The following is a 22,155-nucleotide window of genomic DNA, read 5'->3' as shown; positions in this document are numbered from 1 at the left end:
GTATACTGAGTCCATCGATACCCTCAGCTCAGCAAGCTGACTAGCAGAAAGTTCCCAAGCAAGACATGATTATAACATTTCATGTAACTCCTCTTTGGCAATACTTAGGCGCTGCAATTAAATACCAAACAGTATCACATGTGCCAGTCAGTTACTGCAAGAAAGAAAATGTGATGAACTGTTTGTTTTGAACTATTACTATAAACATATTGCAGAAATGAAACCCAAGCTTAAACAATGGGGAAAGTTATCCGGTATTAAAATAAACAGTTCTAGGAAAATCTCTAAAAATGTTTACCAAGTCATCTTCCGAGTAGTTTCTGCACAGAGCATGTTGCTGTGTCCCTGGTCTGCCAACCAATCCCATTTACGCTGACTATAGATATGCAAATGCTAATGGACAAGGCTGGGACTTAATTGTCCGTAATTGGTTCCCCAAGCAAGTGCATTTTTATTTACAATCAAACTTGTAGGTCATCAAAGAAGCACTTTTGGTTTTAAGTACAAAAAAAATGCCTTTTTTAAAAAAAACCCTTGTTTTCTTCTAGAAATCTGCTAGATATCAATGAAAAACATTTTTAAATTAAAATACTACAGACTTAAGCAAACCATGATTCTTACAAACTTTCTTAAGAAATACTCTTTCAATATTGCAAGCTCGCATTTGTGCTGAGAAAATACTTCACCCTGCCAAACATTGCCTATGTACAATTTTAAAGTTGTTTATATTACCAAAAGTAATAAACATATTTCCTTTGTGTAAGTCAGAATATATCTCAAATTCTCAAACATTATTTCTTATTATAACTATTCACTTCCAGTCACAGACCTATAACCATTAATTATTCTTTGCTTTGTTCACAGCAGGTGCATTGTAGAATGCTGCTTAGTGTAGCAGGAGTTATAGCCGATAATAAAAATCTAGGGGGAAAAAATAAATGCAGAGTATAAAAATGAGATGTGAGATATCTACATAATATATTCATTACACTTAAGTATTATGCTTGTTTTGAAAGGAAATGAGTTATGGTTGAGATGCTTTGCAATGACAACAGCAACAAAGCAAATTCAGTATTCAGAGATGCTATAATGGAGCTGCATCAGCCTCATTTGTTCAGAGTGAGCCGTACTCGATCACACAGAGAAACAGGTCCTTTCATTCCAGGGAAAACTGACACATGGGGATACGTGCACAATCCCAGTTTTATGTAAACCCCTGGGAGCAGAGGGTTGGGGGCTGGGAAGGAAAGGAGGGGGATGGTTCTGCCCATAGCCAGTTTTACAATCACTGCAGAAGAAAACAGTCCTCAAATATAAGCCCCTTTCATTGGGCTTCCTACCTGTTTAATCACTTCCCTCCAAAGTGTGGGAGGACTAACCCTAACCCAGACATTCACACTCCAGAAGCTCATATTTCTTCATGTTCAGTTCACAGTGAAACAGTGATCTTAGTTCAGTCTCTAGTGGACAAACACAGAATAAAGTCTTATAAACATGATTCAGCAGGCAATTTGCTCAAGCAAAATCATGTGTGCTTAAACACAGATAACAACTTTCCTCTTTTTAGTGCTTGCATCGGCCTCCCAAGGCACAGTAAAATAATTTCTTAAGACATGCTTTCCTCTAAAAAAGACCTCATTTTCCTCATTTCCAGCCTTATGTTCCCCAAAGCAGACCAAGATATTAAAAAATGAGAATAGTAGTCTAAAAAAGAAATGTTTGGTTTTATTTTGTTTTATAGCCACATGTTTACTGGACAGAGTCTCTTCTTTCTTGCTAGAGACAGATATGCAAAGAGCACAACTAATTTACCAAGAGATGAGGAAACCATCTCTAAAGATTTTAGTAGGCTTAGGGGGATGGGGACAGCTGTATATGCTTTGAAACATATTTCTGTCTTGTATACTTTCTGGATGAAACAAAACTTCTAAATGAGATAGGTAAGAGTAACTACACTAAGATGAAATTTCAGCCCAACTTCAGAAGGTTTTATTGATTTTCATTCTTAGTATGAACTTGTGTTACAGTCAAATCATGTATCTCTCAAATGGGTATATACAGCAGTTTTCTTGTGCCATCTTACGTGACCAGTTGCATCACTCAGTTGCTCAATTTTCTAAGTTTTGTCAGGTCAAAATACCAGTGTGAGAATGGGAATATTACAAATAACTATATACAAAGACTGTTTGTTTATTTTTACTGGTCAGCTATCCCAAGGCATTTTCATTACCATGGCATGGGCAAGATCCTGAAGGTATGTAATTTTACACAAGTGAGTAATCCTGTTAAGGTGAACGGGACTGCTCATATGACTGAAATTATTCACATATTTAAGTCTTCCCAGGCCCAAACTTCAGCTCATACATAAAATACTGAAAAGTTCATTAAAGTTTATACCTATTGCACAAATTCTTAAAAATAATTACTTCTGCTAAGTTATTGTAACACCTTCAAAGCCATTTTTCCCTTTCTACGAAAGAAGGCATGTATATACACACAAATTAAAACAGGCTGTTTCAAGTCCAATGTAATCTACACAGTTAAAAAGCTTTACTGCAATGTTTTAGGAGTCTGAATGCCTATATACTTTCTTCTTTCTTTCCAGCAATTAGCTAGGTAGAATAGTATTACAGGATCTATTTATGGAGGAACAATGATATTCTTAAGCCAGTGCCTTTAAATGCTGATTTTTTTAAATGCTCCCTTTTTCTGTCAGAGTAGCAGGTATCCTGCATGGCATCTGATCTGAAGCTGTGACCTATAAGTAGAGTTTATAGGAATACTTAGTAAGTTCTGTCACTAGAGTCTCTGGAGGATTTTTGTGCTCTTTGGCTCACAAACATCCGTGGTCTCTTGAGATAAAGCTTTAAGAAGTTGCATCTTTCAGTAACATGAAGAAAATTCTGCTCCCAAGAGCAATGTCACTAAGAAGGGTGCACTCTGGCTGAAACATTTCTCCCCTACACAGCCACGAACTAGATCATTCCTTATTACCTCAGTTCTCATAGAAACTAATGAAAACTTTGAACAGCATAAGCATCACCAAAAAAAATACCATTTAGTGAGAAATGAAAATAAGAAACACTTACTTTTTGCAGCCACTGAGTGTAATTTTCCATCACATGTTCCAGATGTTGCAGTTTCTGGGAAGAGAAATCTTGTTCCACGTGAGGAGCATCTCTCTGAAGAGCATTTGTGTTGTACTGGTCTGTCGTGCTTTCACGACAGTTCCCGTCCTGTTCTGGCAGGATGAAAGTATAGGTGCACTGCCCATGCTGAATCCGGTTAAATCTTCTCCCACTGGCTTCTGGACCCCGACGCTGGTTATTACAGCCTGTATGAGCAAGAATCGCTGCCAGGAAAGCAAAGGAAAGGAAAACTGACATGTTATTATTACTTTCCTTTCCTACTTTAAGAAAAACTTTTTCTTCCTCTTCCTTTAAATTTGTTCCCTTAAAGTCTTTGGAAGAAGGACTGGAGAAGCGCACTTTAGTAAGCAAGCTTGGATAAACTGTTATTTTTTTAATTTCACTATAAGGATATCTTCCTTAGTTAAAATTGGGAATATTTATTGCATAGTAGTTAAGATTTATTGTTTCCTCTCTGTTACAGTCCAGCATGTAGCCTGCTTTAGTCAGCTGCATATGCATATCCCAGTCTCTTTCCCCTACACTATCTGCTGCAGAACTGCTATTTTCTCTCAGACTTCAGTGAGTTTTATTAAGGTTGCACTTTCAAGCCAAGCTGGAAGCAAGCAGCCTTTCACAAGATGACTTGACAGGAATGCGTGTATGAGTGTGCCCCTACGCTAAGGATGGCTGATGGCTCGGTACAGAGGGATCATCTTACAAACTGGCTGGATGCATGACCTCAATCATGCATGGCTTTCCAGCCCCTACCGCCGACGACTGCTACGGGCTTTTGACGGATTCACGTAAGTTTAATAAGTAAGGCAGTCCACCTTAATACACTTCATATGTTCACACTGACCTATTAAAATGTAGATAAAGTGTAGACGTTTGTTGTAATCCCTCTGTAAATATACAAAGCTCTGAAATTAAAAATACTTTCAGTTCTGCACTGCTCAGTATCTGTTGAAGAATTCTAAGTCGGGCGAATGACACTTATGGGAAAAAAGTTACATTTAACCCTCACATACTTTAGCTACTTTTCTAAGACAGTTGTGATTCTTTAACAGAGTCTGCGGAGAGTTTTTTTACAGCATATAATGAAATTAAGGCTGCCAAATCGTAATGGGAAACGGCAGTTCAGAAGGATAATAATTTTCTATGTTTGGCTTCTAAATAAGGTGACTAATTATAAAACAGTGAGGTATGGTGGCAGAAGTCTTCCAGATTTTCTTCCATACTACTGCATAGTCATCACATGCAAAACACTTCTACCAATTTGCAAGTCTGTATAGGCTATACAGGCACCCCGCATTATATGTAGAAAATTTCTTGGAGGCGACTTCCTCAGAAAAAGACTCTGGAACCTATTTAGGAAACTATCTCATATATACATATATAATACCTTTAGTATTTGCTAGAGAGAAATTACAAACGCATAGATTAGAAACAGAATTAGAATATTCCTAAAATTCAGAGGAATTTTGGATCTGAGTCCTTTTCTAGTATTTGCTGTTGTTAGATAAATATCAGCCAACACCTACACACACCCACTGCACAATTTTTCCAGTGAAAGAAGTAGTCTTTTAAATAGCAATAGCACATCACTAAAAAAACAACCTGTAGGGTTTTTACCCACAATGAAACCTACCTGCAAGTATACTGAGTGCAAGTACCTTCAGTGCTCATGTAAATTGCCACCTGTATCACAACAATTTAATTCTAAAAGAACTGCCTGGAATATTTAGCCAGGCATCTGACTTGCTCCTAAGGAAGTTATTCCTCAAAACTGGGGGTGGAGGCTTTTCATCTTGCATCTGGAAAGAAACCACTGCATTTGAACCAATAAGATATATCCCCTACAATAATAAAGAGAAATGAGAAAGTTTTATCTTGCTTTAAAATGTCTGTATGTCCAATACATAGAAAGAAAAAAAGGAAAGAATACAAAGAGCAAAGCACCAACGTTAGTTTTAGCAAAATCAGAATATCCTTCCACCTCTGAACTGTTCATCCCACCTTCACACATTGTTTTTTCTTTTTCTGCCTCTGAAAACCAACTTCTTATAGCTTGCTTCTTGTTTTCATATAGCATTTCTCACATTGCTCCACCATCACCAGAACTAGTTCTGTTGTGGTTTATTACACTGTCTTTGCAATTATTGTGAAATGTAATTGCATGATACTTGCTCACATAAGATCAGAGAGCTTCAGCCAGGAAGAAAACTGTAGGATCAGACACTGAGCTGAAGGTTTAGCATAAAAACAACTATGAGGCAAAGCAAAAATACCAGAGCACAAACATGGTAACAATACATGCTTTTTTTAAAAATAAAAAGAGAACTTTATGAAAGGGCCTCAGAGCAGCTAAAAGGGGGAAAGAAAAGGTGGGTGTACAAAGGCTTCCTAGATTTTTAATTCATGTTTTAAAATGCTGCTGTTTACACAAATGCCGCATTCACTTTCTGCGGAGTATTTAAGCAACAGATTATTCACAGGCAAGCATGGGAAAGTGAGGTTGTAAACTTATAATTTATGTTTTTCAGATGAGAACAGACTTCACAGAAGATCAGACTCACTTTGTTGCTATTGCATGGCCCCTTCCCACTGGCTTGAGGTGACTTCTCTTTCCCCTCTGTCCGCCTCTTCTGGGGGGGGGTAACAGCCATAAGGACCTTCCAGAAGCACACAGAGTTATCGGGCATCTTTAGCATTTGCTCATTTGTCTCCAGCTTCGTTCCTTGCCACAGCAACTGCCTCTCACAGCCAGATTCATCCCTGACCCCAGGACCCAAACTGATGGGTCACTGGCAGCACATAACAGTCAGGTGCCACAGTGGGAAGATGTGGCAGAGCTGTGCAGCAGCCAGAGCATCTCCTACCAGCACACTGCACTAAAGGTTTCCTCACTGGAGAGGACCAGGTACCCCCACTCACTCAGTGACCACGTACTGCCACGTCTGTGTTGTGGGAGTAGTGCATCTGAGACATCTCGTGTGTCCAAACATGGGGGGTCTCATGCGGAGGCGAGGAAGGGATGGCAGGAGTCCGGGAGGAGCCCGGGAGCCATTCTGCCACTCCCAGTTTGCAGCCTTTCTAACCCAAGGGGCAGCAGAGAAAGGCACTCATGGACTGTGCTGGGATGTGCTGAAATCTTTGCAAGGACCCAGAGTGACTGCTGAAATGGCAGCAGCTCTGTTGTTTCAGCAACATTGAAACTCAGCTTTGGGGCTGCTCTTGCTGATACCAGAGCCGGAGCTAGCCACTGGGGTCCCTAACTAGAAGCACTGACGCTCCCAATCCTGCAACCCAGGGACCACCAAGGTCAGCTTGCTGTTCCCGCAAACACAGAGCGAAGTCGTTTTGACAAGGACATTGAACCAGCCAGGCTAGGTTCCGTTTACATTCCTCCCTGGCACACTCATGGTCCCGTGCATACAGAAACAGAAGTGCAACAATGACTGCAGAATAAAGCTTGTTTCCAGATCTACAGCTCCTTAATTCCAAAAGTGTAATTTTCTAAGGAATTTCATTTAATCTAAGGAAAATTAGTTCAGAAATAAGAAGAGTTCCTATTTTCTAAAATTCCCCATGGCTACTGAAGTATTTGCTTTTTTCTTTCCAAAAACGAACCAACCAAACAAAAAAACCCCAATACATCTTGCCCCAAGAGTTTGAGTGGTTTGGTGTCTTCTACCTGGTTTGATAAATGTACAGTTTATTATCCCAGTACCATATGATCTATGTGACCTGTCCCAACTTTTTAAGACCTGAAAATTTCAGTGAGGTGAGGAAAAAAATAGTTCCCAAAGTTCAGTCAAAATCACTGTGGCTATTTCTGCAGGATACTACATTATATAATATAGACATAATCGAAATGATTTATCCAGAATTGCACAGAAAATCAGTGGTTCAGACAGAAACTGAGTAGGGGCATGGATGTGTTTAAAAGACTCTTTATTTTCCTAAGACCACTTCCTCCAACACAATGACTAGTTTCATATTCCCTGAACTCTTCCTTCTGTGTAACAGGGAAGGGATGGATCCAGAGGCTTCCTTCCCAGACCATGCAAAGTCTCATATACATTGTTTGTTTAATAGCTATGCAAAATTCTGTAGCTCGCTATGTAATCTACGAGGCAAAATAAATGAGAATTTAACAACCACACAAAGGTTACGTTAACATGATATCAGTTCCCACATATCTAGCATTAATATAATTTAATGACCTTTGTCACAGAATCATATGCATGCTCAGAGTTCAAATACAAATTCTAGGAAACCAAAATCTATTTCTGTTTCTTTACATTTCTGCTGCAATATGTGTTGTTGCTGCAGATGAGTTGCAAAAAGGTTGCATCATGTCACACACTCACTGGAGTTACTCCAACTCAATTTCCTCAGTGTATAAGGGAAGTCACTGCAGAATGGCCCCTAAGTATAGGTATAAGAAACAGGCTTTTATCTCTAGGTAAACCAATGCTATAAAGTAGGACACAAAATATTTATTCTTAATGTAGCGCATTCCAAAGAACCTGATTCTAAATACATAAATTCAAATGAATAAAATGGGATCTGAGGTCCCATAATCTGGCTGGCTATGTGCTAATGCTTCTCCAGCGATTCCAGTGGAATCCCAAAATTACCGTAGCACTGTGACCAGAATGGGACATACCAGATTTGCCTGACCCTACAGAATCCAGACAGAATTGAGAGCAGATGATGGGGAAGACTGACTTACCATGCAATGACACTTTCTCCTACTACCTGTATGCTTTCTTTTCTCACTCTGCTGGGAACAAGTAAGTAGTCACCTCAGATAAATCACTCCTCAGGACTGAAGTTTGTATATTTAGATGTGCATATTTAAGGTATGATCCCACGTAGTGCTGCTTGCCAGATCCTTCCTTCAAAGGAATACGTCGATGGGCACTGAGTCATGCTGTGGTCCAGCCCGTCTCTGCCGGCATTTGATTTCACACCTGGGAACAAGTAAACAGCTGGGAACATTAACAGAGTGGCCAAAAGCAGCAGCTCTTAGAAGAACATGCTAGTTTACCACAGAAACATCTGAGCTACTATTTATGCCTTATGGCCTGTCTGAATTTTGTCTCACACAGAGGCTGTGAGGCTACTCCAGGCAAACACTTTATCGGCCTCTTTCCAAATATGTCAGCAGCTGAGAGCGCTACATGTTTTCTGAAAACTTATTTTCATGCTGTTCAGAACATGGGAAAATCAAGTTGTTCTTATAGTCATAACAAATCTTCAAGCTTACACATGTAGAGAAAAAGCATGTAGATTAATTCAGTTGAATTTGCTCTCATTCCCCAGGGAAGGAAGGAATGCCCCCAGCATCCTCTTGTTATCTGTCTAGGTAAGTTTTGTCCTTATCTTTCACACTTTCAGGATACTTGAGTCATTTTCAAAGACCAACTTCCAACACTATCAAATAGGATTGATGCACAGTAACTGAACACAGTAGGCACAACATTTCTGTTGGAAAATAATAAAAACAGGTGTCCTAGTCTAAAATGGCTGATGAGAGGAATAACAACAGTGATCTTCCACTGTAAATCCTACACAAAACCAAACAACTGTCAGTTTTTAAAAGAAATATATTTCATATGACTACAAGCCTTTTAGCCGTATCATGTGAAGGTGCAATTTTGTGGAAATGTTTTATCAGCAGTGTTGTTTGGTTGAACAGTTTACTTATTCTACGGACTATCCCCAGGTCTTATTGCTCACCAGAGAAACATACAGGAGAGAAACAACAACTCATTGGTGCGTTACTTTCAGTTTCTGAATTAATTTAACATGTAGCCCCAAGTACTTCTCAATATGTGCATCTATTCTTGAGGTCACGAAGACAGGAACCATGACAGTATGATTTGCCTGGGAAAGGAAAAATTGCAGTCCCACAGTCAAATGTAAATAAAAAAGATTATTCTGAATACTGGTAAAAGTTGAATATCTAGCAACAAAGAATTGAAGTTTCTTCAGACTCTAGGTTAGCAACTTAAGATCTCTCCTTCAGAGTCTTAACCGTTAAGTCCTGCAAGGCTACAGCCTTCCTATTTTAGTTTCCATTAGGAGACCAAAATCCTGAATCAGGTGCTTAAAATCCTTGTTCATGAAAAGCACTAGATACATAACGTTTAGAGACACAAAAGGCAACATATCGGTGACAAAATCCCTTACATTATCTGTGGAAGAAATATGAGACCTACCCATCATTCCTGAGCACCATGCTCCAGTGAGCTCAATCTTTCTGTCCTCATCAGAAAGTCTTTTCTTCATAGGCCTTTCTGTAGCTCAGGTCTTTTCAACCCAGGTGCAGCAAAAGGGGAAGTGATATTGCACTGCCAAGGATGGTCAGAGCATTTGGAGGTGAGTCCCAGGTTTAAATCATTCTACTGCCTGATAATGGAGAGGCACTAAAATAATGCACAGGAAAAAATCTTTATTGGATATAATGCTGTGGTAGAAACTAACAACATCAACTTTTCCTATTGAGTTTCTGTGGTGCTCTAATCAACTTCTATATACCTTTTGAAAAATACCTGCAAATCAAAGGGACTGGAAAAAATGGCCTGGAAGAGGTGTAATCTATACACCAATGGACAAAGAGGAAAGAGCTACAAAGAATGCACCAAATCTCCATTTTACAAGTTTCTGTAAAAAATCTGGCATTACTGCTTTTCTAGAACAACCATAACACATCTTCTGCTTTCAGTCAAAAGAAGGATGAAACACATCCTTCAACTGTACAGGCTAATAGTTAACTATGTGGGTGAAATACCTAGCTTTTGATGTAGCTTTAAACTGGGAAAACATGGGATTAAGAGCTTGAATTGCTATTCTTGTTTGAGTTCACCTTCAAAACCACAGCCTAATTGTTTTAGGTGTCTGGTTAAAAGGAGAATGTGGCAAAGGCAATGATGTTTCTGAAATGTATTTCATTCCAAACGAGAAATGACCTAGAATCCCAAGAGTAAGCAATCTCAATATTACAGCTTTTTGAATTCTTGCCCTTGCTATATTTTTCATGAATGGGCACAGTCAACTCCATGAGTACTCTCAGCATTCATCCAACTTAGCTTAACTTTTTGGCCAGAGTTTGACTCTAGCAGGAGCAAGAGCAGCCAACAGCAATGATATAACACAGCACGAGCAGCCCAGTCGTCCAGCATTCAGGATCACTTCTCTGGAACTTCTTCTGGAGAGGGTAAATAGTATAGAAAGGAAGCAGAGAGGAGAACATGAATGATATAGCTATTTTTCACATTGACCTATACCAAGAGTTACAGCATAAGCAACCTAGCTTGGAAGTTACAGAATCCCCAGCTGAATGGGAACACTTCAACAAAACGCAGTAAATGGAACAAAACCAAAAAACCTGGCACATTCTTCTAGAACCTGGGGAAAAACAACATAATATTGCATTTCAGTTCTAACTGCAGGAAATACAAGCTCATCATGACTATGTGAATGTGATAGGTCTGATCAAGTCCAGCTTTTGCAAAAGAAATCCTTAAAATCTTACTTGCTTTCTCTGAAGGAGTGTTTTTTTGAGTTTTAAATATGCTGAGTCAGAATTTCAAGTGCTTTCTCCAGCAGTACTAAATAGATTATATATCCATATAACTGCATGTATTTTCAGGAATTAAGTCAAATACTAATTGAATACTTTGACAGCAACACTAGTATATTGGACTTCAGTCTACCTAAAACTTTGCAGCCTCTAGGACATGGCAGCTTCCTTACACTCAGTCTATTTATTAATTCATTCCCAGCAGCTATTAATTAGGTTCTGGGTGACAGATATAGCAGAGAAAAAGACAGGAATCAGCCACCTGATTCTGAGATATCAGAGGATCTGAGGTATCAGAGGTAAGTAAACAGCAGCATAGCCATTGAAAGGGAGAGGCACAGAGAGACAGTCTGGAATTAAGAATTGCAACTATTTCTTATTTAAGAAGGTGGTTTATAAATAAAATATCTCTTATATTTTTATAGTGTACTTTGCTCCCCACACCTATTATTTATTTTTGCAAACAGCTTCTGGTTTCACATTCCATGTACGGGTACGAGGCAGAGGCTTGCCTTTCTGTGCTCCAGTCCCACAGGGTCTCCATAATACCAAAATTTGTGGTTAACTAATTAGAAAGCTCAATCAACTGGTAAAAAATATTTTAAGAGGCAAATCAGCTTCTTCACAACCATACGTGTCACTTTTAATTAGGAAACAAAAAGTCAGACAACACAAATAAATAGCAGTGAGGCAAGAGGCTAGCTATGGTTTGTGAGCAGCGTCCCGAGGCATCGTAGCAGCAAGGCACGCCGGCTGTGCTGCGCTAAATAGCCTTGTTGCATCCACATGTCACACTTCTCAGCTGAAGTATAGGGTGCACTCATCCTATACTTAGCAAGCTGTCATAATTTTATATGGGAGAAACATTTACCACAAGTTGGCCCTGATTAATTGGCCTGCTAGAACCAAGTCATTAATAGCAGTCAGAGACAGTATCTTCCAACAGAGCTGGAAAATAGAGATAGGAATCCATGTCCTGGGGACTAGTGTATGCCTATTACTGAGGCTCAAGCACTGTGCTACATAGCTATAGCTAGCCCCATAGCTCAGACGTCTCCACGTAGCACTGCAGTTGCAGTGAAGCTATACTACCTTCCCTTCAGAAATTCCCTCTAGCGCATTTGTACAACCTGCCCTGGCACAGATGCCCAAAGACGTGTGTAAAACTCACTTCGGTGGAGTTGCGGACACCGCTAGGTTGTGGTTCCCTTTGGAAAGCAGGAATAGCCACATTGTTTGAGATTGGCACCTGTAGCAGGCAGCAAGAATATAGGTCTCAGGTTTCTAATCACACTGACGATCTCAAAATGGCTAATTGCTAAGCCATAAAAACTTCAATAATTAATGGGACTACAAATATCTTTGGTTTCCTCTAATACCAGTGGGCATATAAATACTGTATCAACTGTATTGAATTCAAATAACATGTTTTTAACTCAACATTTAATGAGTTTTACAGCCAATTTTTCAGCCATTTCTGTGAACACAGTGCAGCATAAGACCTCTGACACCCTGGCAATACTTCTTCCAAGCATGGTGCTGTATCCCATGGAAAACCAGTGCTGAAATATAAGCACCAGAGCCTGGATTGTGTCATTGGGAGCATGCGGGCTCAGGCACCAGCTTGCTGGAGCACCAGTAGCCTGAGAGCTTCATTTCCAAATGTAAATAGAACAGAAAATGGTCTAAGTACAATATTTAAAAATGAACATTTCCGTCTCTGTGTACACCGGTTACTTTCCATCATCACACAGGGTACTCAAATGACCCAGTGCCTCTAATAGTGTGGTAACTCAAAGACAGCCTCTTAACTCACTTTGATCATCATAAACCCATCAGCACACTAGTAGGCATTTAGCTACTGTATGCCAATAAAAACGTTGTTTAAACACTTAACTGCCCAATTAAAGCAGCAATTAATCCCCAGGATCAACACCTTCGAAATTACTGCCATGGGGCATAGATAAATATCAACCTTGGCTCTTAGGGAAAGTGGTGGGCTCATGACCTGGGAAGGGACCACTCCTGGTAGTGTAGGGTTTTATCCCCTGCTGACATGGAGACATTGTATAATTCTTAGGAAAAAAAAAAAGGTCAAAAACACTACTCTGTTTTTAGCATCCTTGATGTAATCTTCTAATTCAGAATGAGGAGATGATAAACTATTTTCTAACTGCAACTTTCTCCCTGTGTTTCCTATGCAGTAATTAAACCCCATCCTTTGGATCAGGTGAGGGTACTCTTGGTGTATTGATGAAGATTGGGGGGGATATGACTTGTGAAAATGCACATTCTTCCTTCTAAAAGGACAAGAGTCCCTCTCCTGCTTGGACACTCTGTTGAGCAGGTGCCCACTGAACAGTTATTAGCTGTGCTTGCCCAGGTAGGCCCCAGAGCAAGAGCCAAGCTTGTGGCACTGAGTTTCCTTGAGCTGTAAGTGCTGGAACAGGAGAGCAGGAAAAAGAGAAAAAACACAGAAAGCAGGAGACTGGATAGGTCTGTATCCAAGTATTACTGTTAGCAATGTACCTCACATCTCTTGTATAAGAGGTATAAAATTCACATATTTATATAATGTCATGTGTTCAGTCAGTGATTTGCAGTTATTTATAAAACACTCTTATTGTAATTTATAAAAAGTACCATCTGGCCAATACGGATACAAAAAACTCTTTTAAAACAAGTGGCAAAATGAGCACAACTTTAACTATCAAAATGCTAAGTACAGCTTTGAAGATGTAATCCAGATCCAAGCAAACCAAGCTCTGGAGAGTTTTGTTGCATGATACAAGTTTGCTCCTTAGATTCTGCAGTGTATAAAAGAAACATCCTCTACTCACCTTTTTCATGTCCCGTAGCTGCACACACATCTATGTTTGAAGTGCCATGAACTCAGGTTCCCTTCACTACCCACCCCACATGACAGTATATAAGTGGGTGGGACCACACCATATGGCTGGAAATATTGGGGTTTTGTACAGGGACACAAGTCCTCTCAACTATGTATTTATGTCAGAATAAGGAACCATAAAAAAACAGCAGTAACATGACAAGACCAAACACAGCCGTGAGGCGTTGGTAGATGACCCTGAAGGGATGAAGTGCAGAGTGCAGTGACATCTGATGTGGCTCTGCTTTCTCCACCCTTAGTCTGCTTCTGCAAGTTCTCTATTGCCCATTTTGTATTTTTGAATAAATATTTTGATCAGTATGGAACCATCACTCTAAATGCTGCCTTTGTCCACTACAGTAGAAGCAGGCAGAAAGGTCTACAGGGACTAAGTAATGCTGCGGAAGTTGTAATGTCATTAGTATGTTGCCATCATATTGTTGTTCTGACTTTTTGAAATAAATTGCACATACTATTTATGTTTTATTGACGGCTGACAATGTGCAAGGTATGAGCATTAGGAGGTAACAACAACAAGGTGCCACTTGTTCTGCTCTGTGCCGTGTACGAGAGAAAAAAATCACACCACCATTTCACAATTTCACCAGTACTAGATCAAAACAAGAGGGTGAACCAAAATTTCTGTAGCAGGCACTATCGACAATTTCTGTTTTGAAAATTGCTTTGTGCCATCCTGTTTTCACACTACCTGTGACAGGTGAGCTTTCTTTTTCAAAGGCAAAGGAAAACTTGAAGACTTGAATGGGAACATGAGCAAATGTAACACAGAGCAGAAGTGATATTAAACACTCTAAAGCAAGGCAATCACTGTATTAATAAAATGTGAAGGAAATAGAACATCAGCAGAGTTACTATTTTCCACTAGATTGTGCTTGTGATTACTCCATTCTCACTGCTTCCACCACACTTTCAATGTTTAAACTTCTTTTCCTCAGCCTCTCCCAATGTATCCTTTTACAATATCACTCCCCCTTCACTCCACTAGAATTAGGTCCTACAAAGTATATCATTGTTAAAAGTGCAGGACCTCAGAAGATGGGTGGAATCTAAAACATCAAGAAGCACAGTGATATGTTCTCACCCGGGTTGTATCATGGAGCCAGGGTGCTGAGTTTGGGAGGCACTGATGGAAACCAAATCTTTAATTTAAGAAGTCCCTGTTCTCAAGACTTTTTGTATGCTCAATCTACTAAAGGATCTGTTTGGGGAATTTGAAAATGTTGTGTATCGGAAAAGAATGGAATAGGAACGAAGATGAGTAGCAGCACTAGAAGAGTGGGGAAAGGTTGTTTCATTGCTCTTTTTGAAGTGTGGCATACTCATGCAGAAAGCTAGGCAATCCATACTGCTAACACAGAGCCTTAATGAAAACCATGGACTGAACATCATCATCAGTCCACCAGTATTCCCCAATGACAGTACATTCACTCAAGTTCTCAAAATCCTAATTATGCCTTGACCCATTCCCTGTTCGATTACCCTAGTTCTTACTGGTGCATGAGAGACTGACAAACAGCAGATCTCATGGTATTACCAAAATAGGCAGTGAATCATTCATATAGGGCATCTCCTCTCCCTACCTTCCTCCGAGTACACTATTGTTTGACTGACGTGGTCAAGATCAATCCTGGGTACATCATTCCTCATCACGCAGTATGATACATCTTATTCCTAATACACCCTTTGAGAATCCAGATGAAGGGAAACTAACTCACCTAGCAAAGAGAGGTGACCTGTCTGTATCAAGACTGAGGCTGGTTGGTAACACTTGAGGTTGGTCGGTGAGATTATACCAATGAGGAGAGTTGCCATTAGTACCATCAATCACTGGAAATAATGTAATCAACCCTTCTTATCTTCCTGGACGTCTCTCTAGCTTTAGGCACTGATGACCATACATTACCGATGTTTCAGTTGAGAAGTAGTAGAAGTTCCTAACTTCTGAACAAGCAGCTAACCTAACGTGAGGTTTTTTTGAGGAGAATGCATCACATCAGAAGAGGTAGGAAATATCATCTTTGCTGCTATGTCTATTCACTTATAGACTCTTAAAAAGAAACAGTTCTTCCTCTAATGCTTTTTATAATCTGTTTTCAATAACTACAAGATTGATCCATTCAGCTGGCACTATCATGAAAAGACGTCAAGCGGCATCACTGTTGCATCAGAGATTAGACAAAACAAAGAATAGTTGAACACAGTACGAAGACAGATCAGTACTGATGGGAAGAGTTCAGCTGCACAGTGCATTCTCCTTTGTTGACACGTAAAAGACTCAATTCAGACTGTAATCCACATAATTTACAGAAAGACAACCATATGGCATCCAGACAGCTAGTGAACTGCTCTTAGTCACTTTTCAGCCAAACCAGAGTGATGCAAGGTACTTGAGCAGGAAGTCTGAAGCTCTGTCTACACTAAATGCTGTAGAACGCCTTGGCAACACAGGCTGCTGCAAGCAATGTGATTTTCCTCTGCACACTGAAAAACTTTCATGCCAAGTTCAAGGTCTTGGTCCATTTGACTAGTGCATTGCATGAACTTTGCTCAGGATATCTAACCGATCTTCTAAATCTCATAGCTGATAAATGTCTTCCAGCGCAAGGAAGCTCAAAAGAATAAAGGCCATCTTTTCAGGGAAAGATGTTGGTTGGTTGCTTGTTTTTGAGTTCAGTCAAAGACTTTGGATGTAAATGACCTTCACAGGTTTGTCATTCCAGAGGGACAGAACATTTCTTTGCAAAGTATTTCAGCAAGGTAAATACATGCATGAGCTTTTTTTGTTTTGTTTTGTTCTGCTTTTAAATCTACTTTTTCATCAAAAGCCCTTTAGAAATGCTGCTTATACTTGCCAAAGGCAGGAGATAAATACTACGACTCCCCAATCTAGACAACACTCTGATGGCATTGTGATGAGCATCCCATAAGGAAGGAGAAAGAAAAGAGAAAGAAAGAAAGACATAAGAAAATGAAAGGAAATATAACCAAGCTATAGTTTTGCAAAAAGTTCATTTATGATCAACTAATATGTTTTCATATGTTACATTTCATTAATATGTAATGTACAGCTCAAATGAGTTGTTTCACTTTTAAAATACTCCCTCAGATAGGCTAAAAAAGAAGTGTTAGAGAGGTGAAACTGGAGGTCAGGAAACTACTGAGCAGTTGGAGTGAGATCCATGTCTAAATGTCCCACCGGTGAGGGATTTATAAGTGGAGAAGAGGGTAATTGGAATTATGCTGCCTGTGTACTATCAGCACACCTATGTGCAGATGAATCTCATAGCAAAGCAAACCTAATTAATGTTAAATCACTCTCACTCTTCTTTTTCAAAAAGGGAAGAAGGGAACTGAAGTGAGAATACGATGCTCGTGGGTATCTGGGCCTAGGGACAAAGCATATGCAGTCTCTAGCATATGAGTCTACCTTAATGCTTGTCTAAGCAATAAATGCAGAAGATTGGAGCTAAATCGATTATGGTGTTAAGATAATTGTCTAAATCTATACAAAACGAGAAATCCAATAGCAGAACACTGCAATCCATTGTTTAGCACTTCAGCTCCATGCTACTGCTCTACATTTAGGCACTGATCTGATTTAACAAGAATGGTTTTGCTGTGGTAGTAACAAAAGAAAAGGACAAGGATCCCTTGTGACTGTTTTTACCTCCTATACGGATCCTGTTACTCATTAAAAAAGTTGTTAGTAATGCTGCAAAAAAGATAAAGGTAGGTAAACTGCATTTAAGCAGGTGCAAATTTGAACAAGTTGCTCATAAAATATCTTTCATGTTCATGCAAGATTTAACCGATGCAGTGGAGGCACGGCTGCATTCTGCTCTTGAAGAAAGAACTCAAAATTAAATCCCCTCTAGAATATTCATGCTTGCAGGAGGGGCTACTGCAAAAGCCGTTAGCTGAGGGAGTTTAGGTTCTCATGCACCTATCAATACCGGCCTTTTATATATATATAATATATATATTTATATATATTTTAAAACAAAGGAAGTCCCAATCACTGCAGTACAGCAAAGATCAGATTGTCAGAAGTAAACGTGATCTCAACAGTGCTGTCATTAGGATTATCATTATCTTTTTGCTATGCGTTTGAAAGAGGTATGTTTTAAAGGCAGGAAAATTGCTTTTTTCTGGTTATATTTTGATTGGAAGGGCTGGTTGGGTTTTTGTTTGTTAATTTTGGAGACACTAGAAGGACAGTGACAAAACAGTCCTCTCCCACTGGGCAGGTAGTTTCCACTACGGATTAGCTGCCGAGACACTTCCGGAGGCGGTTTGTTCGTTAACTCTTGCTACGAGGACGCGGCCGCCCGTTTACCGGGCCCCTCCCTGGCCCCCCGGGCCTTGGCCCCCCGGGCCTTGGCCGCAGTCGGGCCCGGAGGTGCCGCCGCCGCCCCGCCTCGGCGGGCGCGCGGGGTGTGAGCGCCCTCTGCTGGCCCTGCTGCCGCAGCGCTCGCGCCGCCCGCGCCGCCCCGCCCTTCCCGGCGCGGAAAGCAGGGAAATACGAGGCGAAAAACAACCCCAAACCGTCTCCTCCTGCCTTTGCAGGGGGTGAGCACCGCAGCTGGATACACCAGCGGCAAAAAGGTGCAACATGTATACCACTGGTGAGGGGACAAAACCCCCACGAAACCTATTTTAAAACAAAAGTAAACAAAGTTATGGTGACGGCGTCTTGAGATGTGCTATATAATCCCTAGTTCTTGTAGTCAGGGTAACCACTCCCCCTGGCTGTAAAGGCAGCTGCTTTGGGGTTCGGCTGCGGCGGCGAAAGAGAGAGCACGGAGCAGAGGGCGGCCCGGGCACCGGCCGAGGGGCAGAGGCTGCCCGGTGACTGCCCCTCCCTTAAGCACCTGCAGGGAGGGGATCCCGGGTTCCGTGAGGCCAATTTCTGAATATCAGCAGGGATCGCTAGTAAAAATATGTCCTTTTTATGTGCTGCAGGGTGCATAAGAAATGAATCCTCTTCTTTCGCTGCCTCTTTTTTCTTATTTTCTGTCATCGTCTACACAAAGTTAAAAAAAGGGTAGAGATTTATATTCAGGTTACCATTGGAACCTACATCTTGGCTTTCAGCTCATTGATATTTTTGCCAATATACATGTAATTGCCAGCTAGGAAATACCATTGACTGAGCTTTTAATTACAAAATTCTGTAACAGGAAAGATCCCGCTTTGAGATCAATTATTTTCACACTATTGCACGTTTCATTATCAAAAGTATTTCAGTTACTGTTCTTTCCACAGTATTCAAAGCAGAAAATTGTCTAAAAGACCAACATAACCATTATACCAGAATGTGATTTCACCATTAGAGGCTGTCTTAACAGGCATAATCTTCATAAATTAAAATAACGTTAATTCTTCCACTCAATCCAAGCAATGTCATATTTCGGGCATTGGCATAGGTTTTTGTTTAAAAAATGCCCTGTACAAATGATATATCATCCTCAGAGTAGGGGGGAAACATTGAAGTCATTAATGTTAATTAATATTTTGCCGTGGAATCAGGTTTTTACCTAAAAATACTTATGCTACTTTTTCAGCAACTCGCTGGCTACACAGTCTTACAACACACTCTACTGCAGCCTTGGTAAAAGGATCTGGGCTTGGACCCAAGCCTCAATCCCTTATCAAACCAACTCGTTTCAGTCAGCTGTAAACAACTGATACTATCACTGAAAAGTGCAAGAACTCTGTTATAAATAATGTTATCTGTCCTTGGAGAAATGTCATTTTCCCCTTTACGCATAAAGCTGACCTATATGTAATATTAAACTATATGTAGCAGCATTAGCATTTCAATGTGCTCAAAACTCAGAACCCATATTACTGTGGTGTATGACAGACAAATAGAATCATAGAACCATCCAGGTTGGAAAAGACCTCTAAGATCATGAAGTCCGACTGTCAACGCAACACCACCATGCCCACTAAACTATGGGCACGAAAGGCCACGTCTACATATTTTTTGAACACCTCCAAGGAAATACATGCAGTTGTCTCCTTCCTAAAGAAAGAAAGAACTCAAGCTCTAGCTCTGCGTTGCCATACGCCTACACAGGTCCTAAGGAAAGAGATATGATGTGAAGGATATTTGAAAACCAAAACAAATGGCCTAAATGAACCGATTCCTTCAGACTGGGTTAAAGTGGTTGAACAACAACAGAAATGTCCTGACAATTTTGGAAAGGCAGCATTCATGCACATTTGTACAGGATTCTGCTGTGATTTCTCTATTGCTTGCATAAAGATGCAAAAATCCTTTAATTACAATGGTTTATACTTCATATCAGGTGAAAAATGCAACAAAAATAGTCACTGAGAGCAAAAGCAGAAATGGGGTGAACTACATTTAGATATTTATGACCTGGTATATTTGGAACTAACTGAAATGCCCGAGTAAATAACGGTGCTAGTGCCAGTGTATATTTGCATCACCAAGAACTTCACAAACATAAGCACAATTAGTAAGGAAGTGCGTGACTGAAGGGTATGATTATGAAGAAAACTATGCCAATATGTTTATTATGCAAATCATTCCAAGTACCAAAACAACTCTTTCTTATTAGTGTAGGGGACCAGGACCTATGACCCATGCAAGGTCCACTTATCATTTCTTCTGCTGAAGAAATGTCATTACTGAAGAGACTTCTAGCCATATTTTTTCAATCAGAGATTAAGTAATCCAGCCTGTCCCTCAATTCCAGACGGTATTAGTTTCTGTAAAAAACAGGTTTTGTATTATGGGGTTTTTTTTGTCATTTATCGCTATGTTCCATACATCCCCAATTTTATTCACATGCAATATTGCTAAAGAGCAATTGTAAATGCTTTCCCATCTATTTTACTGCTGAAAACATTTCAGAAGTTCTCTAATCACTTTATCCCAATCATTCACCCTCTCAGTACTTCAGTAAATCTAGAGGTTTTTCACTTTCCCAGTAAGGACTAAAAGGACTGCCATCTTGGCCACCAAGTCAGACGTAAGTGATTTCAAAGTTCTGGCAGTAATTTAGAAGAGCAAGTAGACAACAATTTGCTAGTTTGAAGGACCCATAAAGAAGTGTAAAGTTCTACTGAGAGGACACAGTGTATGCTACAGCTCTTCTGACAGTTCTGTGCATTTACTTTACTTTAGTGATCAAGTCACCCTATACAGAGTCTGAAAAGTAGAAAAAGGAGATAATTCTCATTTAAATGTGTGTTTATTTCTTGCAGCCTGAAACAGCACAGTCTGTCATGCTGAGAAACATGAACAAATTATTTTAGAAGTTCAAGAAATAATGAAAGCTATTGAAAAAACATAAAACTGAAATATAGAAAGAAAAACTGAAAGCAGACAAGGAATTATTTATAAAATGTTTTTTCAATTCCATATAATTTTGATGTTGTTTCTTGAATTCTCAATATTACCATGTTTGTGTTGTGTCAAATAGCTCTGTCGTACATGGCAATGCAAGAATGGATTCACCTAGGCTGCAGTGTGTGCAGGACATAGCTGTCCCTTCAAAAAAAAAATTATGGAGAGGTTTTAAAAATGTATCTCCTCATTAACTGTCAACCTTGCAAAGCAACAATATATAAACTTACTACTTGCATTTCACATTAAATCTTCCTACTTATATATTTATGATGGCCAGACTACATTAAATGTTGGCAACATGTTTAACATACTTAAAAAGTAGATTCTTTAATAGTGTTATATGAAAAATACTTATAATAAAAAAAAAAATTAGTATTTAACTTCTCTATAAAGTTGTTTCAAAAAAAGGAAAGAAGATGTTAAGTGTTTGAAGATTTAAACTGTAAATTTCCAGTTTTCATATGCTTTTATAACAGTTATAATGTTTACATGCAGCATTCTGGCAGAAGACCACAGAGAAAAAGACTTTTTTAAAGTGGCTCTATTTATAGAGTAGCCCTGAGAAACTACTTCACCAAAAAAAGGTTCAGTGATAATTTCACTTTAAATAACCACCTTTACATTTCTATCAGGAGCATTTTGTGTAATGAATGATTTAATTACTTGGGAAAGATCTTTGATGATTTGCATGTGGCTGTAGTTGCTTTGTTTTTTGGTTTCTCTGTTAGGAAGGTAGAAGTGAACACCTGGATCAACACAGAAATTTCTTTATTTGAAAGGAAGGGAAGAAGTACCGCTTGTATTTTTTAAAACGTCCAAAGGCAAACATCAAAACTGTCTTTTCTAATTACATACTTCCAAACACATTTGGTTTGAGAAGCTACTACTACATGATCTGGTTATACATATATACATGTATGTGTATGTGTGGTTTACGGATATATAAATATATATAAAATATACACATACATATGCAAGCACATATAGATAAATAAAATAGGATGAGCTATATCATGGTATTTTTTATATATAGTTTCATATCTATATATATAATATAGGTATAGATATAACTGCTTTGGCTTTGCATCTCCAGGAAGATGTAGGTTGTTGCTTGTGACTTCTGTGATGTGCAACT

At 39.4% G+C, this 22,155-nt stretch overlaps 1 protein-coding gene across 1 annotated transcript in view; it reads right to left on the bottom strand.

The window, feature by feature from the left end:
• The window catches only part of ANGPT1 (angiopoietin 1), a gene marked incomplete at its 5' end in the record, with an annotated part of 169,969 nt that extends 166,583 nt beyond the window's left edge, over positions 1 to 3,386 (bottom strand). Inside the window, one exon of the mRNA XM_081996828.1 lies at positions 3,090 to 3,386. Coding sequence (XP_081852954.1) covers positions 3,090 to 3,386 — 297 coding nt within the window. The remainder of the gene's footprint in view (positions 1 to 3,089) is intronic.
• Positions 3,387 to 22,155: the final 18,769 nt, after the last annotated feature.

This window comes from Phaethon aethereus (genome assembly GCF_964289735.1).
Source record: "Phaethon aethereus genome assembly, chromosome: 2".
Classification (NCBI taxonomy): Eukaryota; Metazoa; Chordata; class Aves; order Phaethontiformes; family Phaethontidae; genus Phaethon; species Phaethon aethereus.
The sequence above is the reverse complement of the archived record's forward strand: the minus strand, read 5'-3'. Positions and strand labels throughout refer to the sequence as shown.